Source organism: Jaculus jaculus, chromosome 1, assembly GCF_020740685.1.
Source record: "Jaculus jaculus isolate mJacJac1 chromosome 1, mJacJac1.mat.Y.cur, whole genome shotgun sequence".
NCBI lineage: Eukaryota > Metazoa > Chordata > Mammalia > Rodentia > Dipodidae > Jaculus > Jaculus jaculus.
This window is the reverse complement of record NC_059102.1, coordinates 245,079,447-245,095,071: the sequence shown is the minus strand read 5'-3', so window position 1 is coordinate 245,095,071 and position 15,625 is coordinate 245,079,447. Positions and strand designations below refer to the sequence as shown.

The 15,625-nt window shown below is 39.4% G+C and overlaps 1 protein-coding gene across 8 annotated transcripts in view; it reads left to right on the top strand.

Annotated features, from left to right (window-relative positions):
• The window catches only part of Nfat5 (nuclear factor of activated T cells 5), a 139,460-nt gene extending 124,614 nt beyond the window's left edge, over nt 1–14,846 (top strand). For all 8 annotated transcript variants that reach the window (XM_045146745.1, XM_004661652.2, XM_045146784.1 and 5 more), the window contains 4 exons: nt 1,390–1,538; nt 4,157–6,650; nt 9,124–9,367; nt 11,422–14,846. In XM_045146745.1, the coding sequence (XP_045002680.1) occupies nt 1,390–1,538; nt 4,157–6,650; nt 9,124–9,359 (2,879 nt within the window). In that variant the 3' untranslated portion in view covers nt 9,360–9,367; nt 11,422–14,846. The remainder of the gene's footprint in view (nt 1–1,389; nt 1,539–4,156; nt 6,651–9,123; nt 9,368–11,421) is intronic.
• The last annotated feature ends 779 nt before the right edge of the window (nt 14,847–15,625 follow it).

Below are 15,625 nucleotides of genomic sequence, written 5' to 3'. Positions count from 1 at the left end.
GCCAAGGTAGGAGGATCACTGTGAGTTCAAGGCCAGCCTGAAACTACATAGTGAATTCCAGGTCAGCCTGGACTAGAGGGAAACCTTACCTTGAAAAACCAAAATAAATGAATAAATAAATAAAACATAAAATTACCTTTAGCTATTCAGAAACTTTAGACTAGAAATACTATTCATACATATATGTAGCAATACATAGTAAGATTTACCAAACTAGGCTGAGGAGATGACTCAGTAGATAAAGGGTTTGTGAGTACCTGAGTTTGGATCACCAGAACCCACATTTAATAAAAAGATAGCTGGTGGTTGGAGAGATAGCTCAGATGTTACATGTGCTTGCTTCCAAAGCCTGATGGCCTGGGTTTGATTCCCCAGTACCCACATAAGCCAGCTGCATAAAGTGGCACATACATCAGGAGTTAGTTTGTAGTGGCAAGATGCTGTGGCATACCCATTCTGTCTCTTTCATTCTCATTTTCTCTTCTCTCTATATATAAATAAATAAAATATTTTTAAAAGCAGCTAGACACTGGCAACTGTCTGTAATCCCATTGTCCCTACAGCAAGAAGGGATGTGGAGACAGGAGACTATTCTGGAAGCTCACGGACAACTTAGTCCAATGAAAATAGCAGTGAATAAGAGACCCTGCCTCAAACAAAGTAGAAGGCAAAGCCCTATACTTGAAGTCATCCTCTGACCTCCACATACACATCATGTTGTGTGTGTGCCTGCACTCATACACAAGAACACGTGCACAACAGAAAAAGATTACCAAACAAACCATGGTTGACTCTGATAACAACTAAAATAAAATTAATTCATTCTTTTCTTCATTCAACAAATATTTGTTGGTTATCTATGTATTAGACAAAAGTGAGAAAGTCTACAGAAGGTAGACTTGCCTTCACAAGCAAGAACAATAGCTGAGTATTACAGGATCCGTAATCTCAGCACATTAGTTTTGTATCATGTATCATATCATCAAAAAATGGGCATTAAGCTGAGTGTGATGATGCCTGCCTGTAATCCCAGCTCTTAGGAAGTTCAATCAGGAAGCTCTCAAATTTGATACCAGCCTGAACTATTTTGGAAAACCCTAATTCAAAACAAACAAATAAAAAGAGATGTTTTGTTTTGTTTTGTTTTTTTGGTTTTTCGAGGTAGGGTCTCACTCTGGTCCAGGCTGACCTGGAATTAACTCTGTAGTCTCAGGGTGGCCTTGAACTCATGGCGATCCTCCTACCTCTGCCTCCCGAGTGCTAGGATTAAAGGCATGCGCCACCACGCCCGGCAAAAAGAGATGTTTTAATTGTGGCTTATACTAAAATATTATAGAGTGAAATGTTTTTGACTTTTACCTTTTTTTTCCTGTGTCTATGTATATGCAGCAATGAAAACTACTGGATGTAACTTGGATAAGGTAAACATCCTTCCTAATTCCCTAATCACTCCACTTATATCAAGCAGTATGATTAAGACTGAAGATGTTACTCCAATGGAAGTAACAGCAGACAAAAGATCTTCCCCCATTTTTAAGGTAAGCTTTATTGCAAGTATTCCAAATCTCTATTTTACACATAAAAATTGCTATACTTACCTTTCCTATTTTCTTGACATTTATTTACATTAGATATGCATGATGGATTTTGCTTTTCAAAGTGAATATTTCATACTTCAGAAAATGGCTTGCATAGTAACTTCCAATGTACATTTAGAGAAGTAGAGAAATAAATACCTATAATATGAAGGATATTAATACAAATACTACAAGTTGGTTTTGGTGGCTAAGACAGAAAAAGATATGAGTCAGGCCAGCCTGTGTTACACAAGGTGACCCTTTCTATAAAATTAGAGAACTAATTTTAGCATTTTCATAAGTAGATGGGATTAGGGAGGTAACTTAGTAAAATACTTCTTTGCAAGTATTAGGACCTGAGTTCAATCTTTGGTACCCATTTTATTTTATTTTATTTTTGGGTTTTCAAGGTAGGGTCTCACTCTAGCCCAGGCTAACCTGGAATTCACTGTGGAGTCTCAGGGTGGCCTCGAACTCACGGTGATCCTCCTACCTCTGACTCCCGAGTGCTGGAATTAAAGGCATGCGCCACCATGCCCGGCTTGGTACCCATATTTTTAAAAAAGCCAGCCACAAGACTGGGCATGGTGGTGTACACCTTTAATCCCAGCACTCTGGAGGTAGGAAGATTGCCATGAGTTCAAGGCCATCTTGAGACCACATAATAGTGAATTCCAGGTCAGCCTGGGCTAGAGTGAGACCCTACCTTGATTAAAAACAAAACAAAACAAAAAAGCCAGGCACAAAGTGCATGCCTATTATCCCAGTGCTGAGATGGGAAGATCCCTAGAGCTTGCTGGCCAGCTTGTCTAACCTAACTGATAAACTCCAGGATATTTAGAGATCCAGTTTCTAAAAAAAGGGATGACATTCCTGAGGATAGTATTATCCTCAGGAATCCAAGGTTGTCCTCTGACCTCTAGGTGCACATACACATGTACATTAAAAAACTGGACAAGGGCTGGGAAAATGGCTTAGTGGTTAAGGCATTTGCTTTTGAAGCCTAAGGACCTCAGTTTGATTCCCCAGGACCTACATAATCCAGATGCACAAGGAAGTGCATGTGTCTGGAGTTTGTTTACAGTGGCTGGAGACCCTGGCACACCCATGCTCTCTCTCTGTCTCATCCTCTCTCTCAAATAAATAAATAAAATATTTTTTTTAAAAAAACTGGACAGGTCAGCCTGGGCTAGAGTAAGACCTTACCTCGGAAAAAAAAAAAAACAAAACCAAAAAACAAACAAAAACTGGAAAAATGCTGAGAGTAGTGGTAGGAGGTCTGAGGCCAGCCTGAGACTACATAGGGGATTCCAGGTCAGCCTGGGCTAGAGTAAGACTCTATCTTGACCAAAAAGAAAGAAAAAGAAAAAAAATTAACTTAAAAAATTAAAACAACTGGAAACATCTTTTTAAAAAACATCTATTTAAATAGATAGATAGATTTAAATAGAGGCAGAGAGAGAGAATGAGAGAGAGAATAGGCACACCAGGGCCTTCAGCCACTGCAAATGAACCCCAGAAGCATGTGCCACCTTGTGCATCTGGCTTATGTGGGTCCTGAGGAATAGTACCTGGGTCCTTTGGCTTTGCAGGCAAGTGCCTTAACCACTAAGTCATCCCTCCAGCCCAAAACAATTTTTCTTTTAAAAAAAAAATATATTTATTTATATATTAGAGAAAGAGAGAGAATGGGCACACTAGGGCTTCTAGCCACTGCAAACGAACTTCAGATGCATGTGCCAACTTTGTGCACTTGGCTTTACATGGGTACCTGGGAACCGAACTCAGGTTATTATAAGGCTTTGTAGGTAAGCACCTTAACTGCTAAGCCATCTCTTGTCCCATTTAAAAAAAAAACCTAGAAACATCTTTATTTTGATTTCTTCCTCAGTGTTGCTCTATAATTTCCCCTCCCCCCTTTTGCTTGTTTTTCCTCATTGTAATGCACAAAATGGAATTTTTTTTCTTTTCTTTTCGAGATAGGGTCTCACTCTAGCTCAGGCTGACCTGGAATTCACTATGTAGTCTCAGGATAGTGTTGAACTCATGGCAATCCTCCTACCTCTGCCTCCCGAGTGCTGGGTTTAAAGGCATGAGCCCCCACGCCTGGCCTAAAATGGAGATATTTTGAGGTTGGCTGCTCACTATAAAATTAATATTCTTTCATTACCTTTAAATTGACTAAGCATGCCAGTCATGGTGGCACATGCCTTTAATCCCAGCATTCAGGAGGCAGAAGTAGGAAGACCACCAAGAGTTTGAGGCCACCCTGAGACTACATAGTGAATTCCAGTTCATCCTGGGCTAGAGTGAGACCCTGCCACAAACAAAACAAAAGAAAACATAAAAGTTGACTAAGCATATCAGTTAGCTGATTATTATTCTCCTTCCTTGTTTGACTGTCTTTCTTACACTACTGAAATTCGGGCATCATTTCTTCCTGGAAAATCATAGTCTTGCGTCTGTTTCTAAGTAATAATATAGAGTGGAAAATTGATTCTGCATATATTTTTAGAATAGTGATAATTTTTTCAATAGCATATATGACTTACTATCATTTGGGGCCTTTTACTTTTTAGAACACAAAGACAGTTGGATCAACTCAGCAAACTTTAGAAAATATTTCTAACATCACTGGCAACAGCTCTTTTTCATCACCTTCTTCCCACTTAACTTCTGAAAATGAAAAGCAGCTTCCACCCAAGGCATATAACCCAGAAACCCTGACAACCATCCAAACACAGGACATTTCACAGCCTGGGAACTTTGCGGCAGTTTCTGCCTCTAGTCAGCTCTCCAGCAGTGATGCTCTGCTGCAGCAGGCTACACAGTTTCAGACGAGAGAGGCTCAGTCTAGAGAAGTGCTACAGTCAGATGGTACAGTGGTGGATTTGTCCCAGTTGACTGAAGCGTCACAACAGCAGTCTCCACTACAAGAACAAGCACAGACTTTACAGCAGCAGATGTCATCAAATATTTTTCCATCACCAAATAGTGTGAGTCAGCTCCAGAGTACTATCCAACAGTTACAAGCGGGAAACTTTGCAGGCAGTACCCCTGGTGGCAGCAGTGGAAGTGTTGACTTGGTCCAGCAAGTTTTAGAGGCACAACAACAGTTATCTTCAGTTTTATTTTCTGCTCCAGATGGTAATGAGAATGTTCAAGAACAGCTTAGTGCAGACATTTTTCAACAAGTGAGTCAGATTCAAAATAATGTAAGCCCTGGGATGTTTTCCACAACGGAACCTGCAGTCCACACCAGAGCAGATAATTTAATACCTGGAAGGGCTGAAAGTGTTCATCCTCAGACAGAAAGCACGTTGTCCAGTCAACAGCAGCAGCAGCAACAGCAGGTAATGGAATCATCAGCTGCAATGGTGATGGAGATGCAGCAGAGCATTTGCCAGGCAGCTGCCCAAATTCAGTCAGAATTATTTCCTTCAACTGGTTCAGCAAATGGAAACCTTCAGCAGTCGCCAGTTTACCAGCAGCCTTCTCACTTGATGAGTACACTATCTACCAATGAAGACATGCAAATGCAGTGTGAATTGTTTTCTTCTCCTCCTACAGTTTCTGGAAATGAAACTTCTACAACCACCACACAGCAGGTTGCAACTCCTGGTTCTACCATGTTTCAGACATCAAGTTCAGGAGATGGAGAAGAAACTGGAGCACAAGCAAAACAAATTCAGAATAGTGTCTTTCAGACCATTGTCCAAATGCAACATAGTGGGGACAATCAACCTCAAGTAAACCTATTTTCACCTACTAAAAATATGATGACTGTTCAGAATAGTAGTACCCAGCAACAAGGTAATGGTTTGTTCCAGCAAGGGAATGAGATGATATCACTTCAGTCTGGGAATTTTTTGCAGCAGTCTTCTCATTCCCAGGCTCAACTCTTTCATCCTCAGAATCCTATTGCAGATGCTCAGAATCTTCCCCAGGATAATCAAGGGTCTATTTTTCATAGTCCAAACCCTATTGTCCACACTCAGACTAATACAACATCCTCTGAACAAATGCAACCACCCATGTTCCATTCTCAGAGTAGCATCACTGTGTTACAGGGCTCTTCAGTTGCACAAGACCAGCAGTCACCTAACATATTTCTTTCTCAAAGTCCTATGAATAATCTTCAAACTAGTACAGTAGCCCAAGAAGAACAAATTTCATTTTTTGCAGCACAGAACTCAATTTCTCCACTTCAGTCAACATCCAACACTGAACAGCAAGCTGCTTTCCCACAGCAAGCTCCAATCTCACACATCCAGACCCCTATGCTTTCCCAAGAGCAGGCGCAGCCCTCCCAGCAGGGGTTATTTCAGCCTCAGGTGTCCCTGGGCTCCCTTCCACCTAACCCAATGCCTCAGAATCAACAAGGAGCAATTTTCCAGTCACAGCACTCAATAGTTGGCTTGCAGAGTAACTCTCCATCTCAGGAACAGCAGCAACAGCAGCAGCAGCAGCATCAACAGCAGCAACAGCAGCAGCAGCAGCAGCAGCAGCAGAGTATTTTATTTAGTAACCAGAATACCATGGCTACAATGGCATCTCAGAAGCAACCACCACCGAACATGATATTCAGCCCAAACCAGAACCCACTGGCTAATCAAGAGCAACAGAACCAGTCAATTTTTCGCCAACAAAGTAATATGGCCCCAATGAATCAAGAGCAGCAGCCCATGCAATTTCAGAATCAGCCTACAGTTTCCTCACTTCAGAACCCAGGTCCTGCCCAATCTGAATCATCACAGACCCCGTTGTTCCATAGCTCTCCTCAGATTCAGTTGGTACAAGGGTCATCTAGTTCTCAAGAGCAACAAGTAACGCTTTTCCTTTCTCCTGCATCCATGTCTGCATTGCAGAGCAGTATAACCCAACAAGACATGCAGCAGTCTCCTCTTTATTCCCCTCAGAACAACATGCCTGGAATCCAAGGAGCCACATCTTCACCACAGCCACAAGCTACTTTATTTCACAACACTGCAGGAGGCACAATGAACCAACTACAGAATTCTCCAGGCTCATCTCAGCAGACATCAGGAATGTTCTTATTTGGCATTCAGAATAGTAAGAAATTCTTTCTTATTTATAGTTAATTAATTAATTAAAATAGCATTTTTTTTTAAAGCAACCAAAATACAGTAGTTCTTCAGGCTTTTTTTTTTTTTTTTTTTTTTTTTGAGGTAGGGTCTTACCCTAGACCAGGCTGACCTCAAGTTCTGGGATTAAAGGCATGCACCATCAGCCTGACCCAAAATACAGTAGTTTTTCTGTTGTTTTTATTTTATTTTATTGGGCTTTTCAAGGTAGGGTCTTGCTCGAGCCTAGGCTAACCTGGAAATGAGTCTCAAGCTGACCCAGCACTCACAGTGATCCTCCTACCTCAGCATCTTAGGTGCTGGGATTAAAGGCATGTGCCACCATGTCTGGCCCAAAACACAGTAGGGTTTTGTTTGTTTGTTTGTTTGTTTGTTGAGGTAGGGTCTCACTCTGGCCCAGGTGACCTGGAATTCACTATGTAGTCTCAGGCTGGCCTCGAACTCACGGCAATTCTCCTACCTCTGCCTCCCGAGTGCTGGGATTAAAGGCATGAGCCACCATGCCTGACATATTTTTAATTTTTTTTAAACGTATTTATTTAGGTTGGGCATGGTAGCACATGCCTTTAATCCCAGTGTTCAGGAGGCAGAGGTAGGAGGATCACAGTGAGTTCAAGGCCACCCTGAGACTACATAGTGAATTCCAGATCAGCCTGGGCTAGAGTGAGACCCTACCTCAAAAAACAAAACAAACAAATACATACATACACACACACACACACACACGTATACATATACGTATATGTATATTTCTATTATTTGAGAGAGAAAAAGAGCAGATTGAGAGAATGGGCGTGCCAGGGCCTCTAGCCACTGCAAATGAATTCCAGACACATGTGCCACCTTGTGCATGTCTTTACATTGGTACTGGGGAATAAAACCTGAGTCCTTTAGCTTTGCTGGCAAGTGCCTTAACCACTAAACCATCTCTCCAGCCCAAATACAGTATTTTTAAGAGCACAGATTATATTTAGAATACTACCAATTAAAGACTTGTTTGGAGATCTTGGACAGGTTATTTGACCTTTATGGCTCTGAATTTCCACTTCTAAAAGAGTGATTATTGTAGGCCTTTCATAGTGGTGCATGCCTGTATTTGCAGCACTTGAGAGGTGGAAGCAAGATCAGGAGTTCATTGTCATCCTTGGCTACATAGGGAGTTCTAACAACACAGGTTTAATTCCCCAGTACCCACATAAAGCCAGATGCACAAGGTGGCACATGCATCTGGAGTTTGCAGAGGCTAGAGACCCTGGCACATCCATATTCTCTCCTGTTCTTACTCTCTCTACCCCCCCTTTCTTTTTGCTTAAAAAAAAAAAAAAAAAAAGAGGCTGGAGAGATGGCTTAGTGGCTAAAGCATTTGCCTGCAAAGTCAAAGAACCACCATTCAATTTCCCAGGACCCACATAAAGCCAGATGCACAAGGTGGTGCATCCGTGTGGAGTTTGTTTGCAATGGCTGGAGGTCCTGGCATGCCCTTTGTCTGTTTATATGTCCCCCCTTTCTCTCTCTCTCTCTCTCTATCTCTATCTCTCTCTGTGTGTGTGTGTGTCAAATAAATATTTTTAAAAATTAAAGAAGTAGACACTTTTTTATATTTTCCCCCATTGGATGAGTTTTATTAGGAAGTACAAATGACAAGGGATAATTCTCAAAATTACATTATTAATGAGATGTGTCAGTTTTCATTTCCCTGGGCTATATATAACAAAATTCCAACACTGGTTTGAGCAAATTTATTATCCAGCTTAAACAAATGCAGAGGAAGGCTGGCTTGGTCACCTTTTATGTTTTATATCAGTGAATTACATATACAGGTTTAGATTATATCTAAGTAGTATTTTTAAAATATTTTAAGCCTGGCGTAGTGGTGCATACCTTTAATCCTAGCACTCAGGAGACAGAGGTAGGAGGATCACCATGAGTTCAAGGCCACTCTGAGAGTACATAGTGAATTCCAGGTCAGCCTGGTCTAGAGCAAGACCCTACTTTGAAAAACCAAAATATATATATATGTTTTAAATACTTATTTACTTATTTGCAAGCAGAGAGAAGAGAGAGAGAAAAAAAATGGGCACACCAGGACATCTAGCTACTGCAAAAGAACTCCTGTTGCATGTGTCACTTATGCATCTGACTTTATGTGGGTACTGGGGAATTGAACTCAGGTCATTAGGTTTTACAGGCACACACCTTAACCACTAAGCTATCTCTCAGGTCCCTAAGTAGTATTTTTCTACTTTTTAGAGGAAAACTTAAGATTGTCACTCTGTTAAAACAAAGCCTTTTACTTAGACTGTCAGGTATCTCTGTGTTAGTAATAAACTGGGTAAGCAGCAATTTCCCCAGGAACTATTAAATGTTCTTTTCATGAATTGTAACTAATCAGGTATTTTAACCTCTGTGCTCTTAAAAATGTATTTTCATTATCTCTGCAGATTGTAGTCAGCTTTTAACATCTGGACCAGCTACCTTGCCTGATCAGCTGATGGCCATAAGTCAGCCAGGCCAACCACAAGCTGAGAGTCAGTCATCTGTGACAACGCTTCTTTCTCAGCAAATGCCAGAGAATTCTCCCCTGGCACCCTCTATAAACACCAATCAGAACATTGAAAAGATTGATTTACTTGTTTCATTGCAAAACCAAGGGAACAACTTGACTGGCTCCTTTTAACTGGATATGTAAGTATTCCATTTTGGCCTCCTTAGTGAAGACCATTAATAAATTGTATATTCATCTTAACAGATTTGGATTAAATAATAGTATTACTTAGACTTAATCTTTTAAAATATGGCTTTCTCATAAGGTGGTATATTTAATATATTTAAATTGTTATATATTTATTTGAGAGAAAGAAAGAGGCAGATAAAGAGAGGGAATGGATGTGCCAGGGCTTCCAGCCACTGCAAACAAACTCCATATGTATGTACCACCTTGTGCATCTGGTTTTACGTGGGTGCTAGGGAATAAAACCAGGCCCCTAGGCTTTGTGGCAAGTACCTTAACTACTGAACCATCTCCTCAGCCCAGGTTATATTATTTTTAAATCTGAACGATAGCTTGTATCATATTACTAGTATCAGGCATTCATTTTGTCTCTATCCTTTGTTAGTTGGAATGGCATAACATCTTACGAATGCAAATTGCATTTCTCTTACAAGAGCATGGTCATGTCCCAATTTCTTTCTCTCCCCTTCCCCCCTCTCTCTTTCTCTCTCTCTCTTTTATAAGAGAGAGTTGGCACACTAGGGCCTCCAGCCACTGTAATTGAACTCCAGATGTATGCTCCACCTTGTATATGTGTGTGACTTTGCACATGCATTACCTTATGTGTCTGGTTTACATGGAATCTGGGGAATTGAACATGGGTCTTTAAGCTTCGCAGGCAAGCACCTTAACCACTTAGCCATCTCTCTAGCCCCATTTCTCTTTTTTAAGGAGTATAGCCATAGCTTTGAAAAAGTGTTTGCCTTGCAAGTATGAGTACTTAAGTACAGTCCCTAAGACCTACATTAAAAAGCTGTGTATGACTGAGTGTAGTTGGAGGCACAGGTAGAAGGATCACTGTGAGTTTGAGGCCACCCTGAGACTACATAGTGAATTCCAGATAAGCCTGAGCTAGAAGGAGACCCTGTCTTGAAAAACAAACAAAAAGCTGGGAGCTGGGCATGGTGGTGCACACCTTTAATCCCAACACTCAGGAGGCAGAGGTAGGAGAATGGCCATCCTGAGACTACCTAGTGAATTCCAGGTCAGCTTAGACTAGAAGGAGACACTACTTCAAGAAGAAAAAAAAATGCTGGGCATGGTGGCTCATACCTTTAATCCCATTACTTCTACAGTGGATACGAGAAGATCCCTGAGGTTCATTGGCCAGCCAGTCTAGTCTAATTGGTGTGAATTTCAGGCTAATGAGAGACCTCAACAAAAGATCTCAAAAGAAGGTGGGCTGTATTCCTGAGGATGACACCCAAAGTTGTCCTCTTCACAAACACCCACACACATGTGCATGAGCATTAAGGAAGGAAGGGTAAAAGGGAGGGGAGGAGAGAAAGAGGATAAATGGATGAATGGCCAGGCCTGATGATTCATGTAAAATCCCAGCTACTTGAGAGGCTAAGGCAGGGAGATCACCAAATTCAAGGCCTACTTGAGCTACACAGTGAGTTTGAAGCCATCTTGAACAATGAAGTGAAACTGTCTCAAAAAGTTTTCTTTGGAGGGCTAAGGATATAGTGTTAGAGTACTTGGCTAGCGTGCACAAGTTCCCAAGTTCAGTCCATAGTACAGAAGGGAAATTAATGTAGATATTGAGTCAGAAAAGTCTAGGAATCAATACTGTGCACTGAAAATACAGCTTTTTGGATAGGTTACTTACCTATCATGTTTGAGGTCCTGGGTTCAATTCCCAATAAAACACACACACACACACACACACACACAACATGAAATATAAACATAATGAAGCTTCATTTATAAAACAGTATCTTGGGCTGGAGAGATGGCTTAGTGGTTAAAGCACTTGCCTGCAAATCGAAAGGACCCAGGTTCGATTCCCCAGGATCCATGTTAGCCAGATGCACAAGGGGGTGCATGTGTCTGGAGTTCCTTTGCAATGGCTGGAAGCTCTGGTGTACCCATTCTGTCACTCTCCCTATTTCTCTGTCAAATAAATAAATAAAAATTAAATTAAAAATAATACTTTCCTTACTGAGTTATATTAATTTTTTTACAGAAATTCCATGAAGAAAATCATGATTCCAAGATGTCCTGAGATCATGTGGTTCCATGAAGAAAACTGAACTGTTACTTTAAAACTAAGAAAAACTGAGAAAATGGATAGATTTTACTCTGACTGCAAAAGAGTACACCCATGCTGCCCGTTGCAGTGATCAGCTACCAATGTTAACATCTTCATGGTTTTTAATTCTAGTAACAGTGATGACTGAGAACCTATTTGGTTTTCCAGCTGGCAGAATTGTTGCTATTTTACCAAGTGCAGTTTCGTTAAAAGTACAGGTTATTTTCAAAGCTGGACTACTCAGTTATTACTGCTATTAGAAAAATAATATTTGTCATGTTTACTTATGTTCATTTTATTTCCTGACTTATTTTAGCTAATTAATATCTTATGAGAAAGTAAAGTTCAGTAGCTCACTAAGGCTGTGATTTTGTCAATATAAAAAACACAGCTGTTAGCCAAAGTGAAGGAATTCAGTTTTTATGGAGAAACTGAAGGGGTGATATTCTGACAAATAAGCTATATCGAGAACTCTTCATTGAACACAAAGGCAGGTGACAAACTTATAAAACTGGGTACAGCTGGAAATGTTAATGATTTTATTTTTAGAGAGTTGTTAGTTCTCTGTTTCTACTAAGGGGTTTAGCTATAACTGCATAAAATTTTATTTTGCTCTATGAAAAAATGAAGGGGGTAATATATGACAGATTATGTTCTGATATCCTCCTATAGTAGTCTAACAAAGTAATTTTAGTCTATTTTCTTTTTAACCTAGTAATAAGCTGGTATTCCCTTTTTATATGCACCTGTATTTTTTTTTCATTTTCTTTTAGACAACTATTAATGTACTACTGGCTTTATGACCCTATAGCAACTTTTCTAGAAAGCAGCCACTTTGATTCAGGGTGACCTAGTAGTTCTGCAGCACAGGGCAAGTAAGTAGAATATTCTCTTTGGAGTTACTGAGAGTTGATTCCTAAGACTAAACAATGCATTTCCCCCATTAACGGTGCTGTTCTGAAGTCTTCAAAATTTTCCCTTCAATGGAAAACAGTATACGTTTTCATTGTAAAAACAAGGCAAACAAAAAATTCTTGAAATATTCTTCCTGAGCTGCAGTGACTATAATTCACTTGTCACCTCAGTGCTTTACAGCTGAAGTGGTCACTTACCTGACGGTTCCCACAAGCCTTAGGCTTTACAGGGTCATATTGTTGATTTAAAATGAAGAATTAACTTGTTACATCTATAAAGAGCAAAATAACACACTCCAGAACTTGCTGTTGTAGCATTAGTGATAGAGTTTTGGGTGTTCTTGCCACCCATGGGATGCCTGCTTCTAACTACCACCTGTGTCTGGACATGTGCTTATGTCTCATTTTCATTTTGGCATGTGGAAAGCTGTCAATGCAGTGTAAGGCCAACATGGTGTGTGGCTTCTATGTAGTGATGTCTTGGTATCCTTGTCCATTTCTTTTACTTTTTAAGTGTAAAAAAAAAAATAGCCTGTTAATGGTTGTTGAAGGCTACTTTTATGTTATTTTTCTTAGTTTTCTTTATATTCTTTCTCTCCCTTCTCCCATTCTGTACATTTAATTGAGCTGTATGGAATTGTGGTGTTGGTTTTGTTTATATGCCCAGATCTCTTCCCTTTTTGTGATGGTCTTCCTTTGTTTTTTGAATGTTTTAGGCTTATAATTTCATTTTCTCTCTATCCTCATTCTTCCTTCCACCCCAGTTCCTCCCTTCCCCTTCTTCTCTCCTTCCTTCTCCCCCACCCTTCCTTCCTTCCTTTCTCTCTTTGAGAGGCATTGAATTACGTTTTCAGTAGTACAGGCTTCTTGCCGATATGAAGGGAACTTTTCAGAAAGAGACCTACTCTGGGTCATTTAATTTTGAATACAGTTTTCAATCGTTCAAGTTTTGGATGGTTTATATCTAATGTGTGTTTCATTTTTTTGGAAAGCTATATTTTGTATTTAGGAAATGGTATACTATTTTGCTATTTGTACTGAGTGAGTACATTGGCATAAATATAGAAATTTATATATATACATATATATAAACTATTCTTTTTGCCACACATTTTTGTGGTAAATTTGTGAGTTTGTCTGATGTTCTACCACAACGTGGCGTCTGATAACAGTGAGGGGGGGTTTGTTATGTCTTTATTGAGTATTTAAGTACCTTTTGAAATAAATGACCTGTTCATCTGTAGCCATTCCATCAGGCAGTTCCTTGATGTTATTAGTGAGCTAAAGGCAATTTTCTGTGTGTTTGCTGGATCTTTTACTCAGCAAAATGTTAGAGTAAGGAAACCTACTAAGGCAATTGTGTCAAATGGTATTTCACAAGAATGAGCCACTCAGCCTTTGCTCACTCTCTATTTAATATTTTATTATTATTGTTATTGTTATTATTAATTGGCTTTCTGTATTCTATCTATGCCTTTTATTTATAAAGACACTAAAAAAATTTGTAATTTTAATAACATTTCCCCCATCTTTTAATATCCAGAGCTACTTTATAAATTCTGTGAACCAAAAGTATTTTCCTCAGTCTCTCTATTCTCCCCCAGCTCCTGTCGGGAAAGACACCCAATATAGTTCAGGTGATAAGGAGGACCAGCCACACAATCCAGTGCTTCGATTTTAAAATGTGAAAATTACCCTTGGGGATTGCTTGCAATGTCAGAGAGAGTAAATCTAGCAGTGTAGTAGAAAAAAAAAAAAAGCATAAATTTAAAATTTAAAAAACACTACATTTATTTTTGAATTCTGAATTTTTTTTTCCTAAGATCATATAGGAGACTCAAAAATGTTTGCTGACCAAGATCAAATCAGAACGAATGTTACTACTGCCTCATGGTGAAATGGTGGCGAGAAGTCTGGCTTGTGTGGTGACTTCTGTTTGTTCTGTGCTTTAGCAAGAGGCTTATCCTTATAAAATGCTGATTGGCAATGCCAAGTCACCGGGACCAATTTTCTGTTTTATAATATCTAAGTTTAGAACAGGACATGTACCTGAACTGTAGTGGTTTGAGTGGAGGCAGAGAAAACCAATTTTTATCCTCATAAATTTTTGGTTATACAAGGGCTGTGCTATGCTATCATATTCTTATTCAATAATGATTGGGGGGTTGTTTGATTTTTTTACTTTGTTAAATGTTCCTTACCCCGAAAAGTCAATGTTAAGTACAACATTTTGAATATGATTTGGCTACAACAAGTATGTGTCGTCTTATTGAAGAGATAGCTCAGTGGTTGATACTTGTGCTAATAATGCCGTTTCCCAGTTACTGTTACAAGTTACAGCTACATATGGGAAAGACTCAGTGAGCCGGTAAAGGCCTTGGAAACATCAATTTATTAAATTTATTTCTGGCAGAAGGACCTAAATAAACTGTGAACCATATTTTATTTCTTTATATTGTTACATTTAGTTCTTGCTTTCAACAGCTCACATCAATGCTTGGAGCTTATCTTTCTCTCTCTCTTTGTCTCTCTCTCTTTCTCTCTGTGTGTGTGTGTGTGTGTGTGTGTGTGTGTGTGTGTGTGTCTCCTTATTGTCATTTAATTATATATCCATGTGAATGGGAGATGATAATGAGTAGTCACACATTATATTTTAACTTCGTCATGTTACCTTTCTGGTTATAATATTGTGTGGCTATTTAGCCAGTGTATATCTATTTTAACCATTTTCCCTAATACAGGTTTTTAAAGGGCTTTGTCTAGTCATAGAAAAAGTATTAATGAAGGGTCTCCCACTCTCCCATCTTTCCTTGCTTTTAGTAATACCTGTGTTATAGTTTAGAATTTCATCATATTGCATTTCTTGCTTATCAGAATTTTGGCTTATCTACCTAGGAAAAAAGAGTGTCAAAGGAAATAAGGAAAATACTATATACATGCCACTTCAGAATGAAAACAAGTCTGGAGCTGAGGAGATGGCTCAGCAGTTAAGGAAAAGTGCTTGCTTGCTTGCAAAGGGTGCCAGCCTGTGTTTGATTCCCCAGTGCCAGTGTTAAGCCAGATGTACAAAGTGACACATGTATCTGAAATTTGTTTGCAGTGGCAGGAGGCTCTGGTGCCATTTTCTTTGTCCCCCCCCCCCCATAGATAGAAACATAAAAAAGAATGAAAACAATAATTCCTTTTGACCTTTTTTAAATGTTATTTTTTAAATATTATCTTAC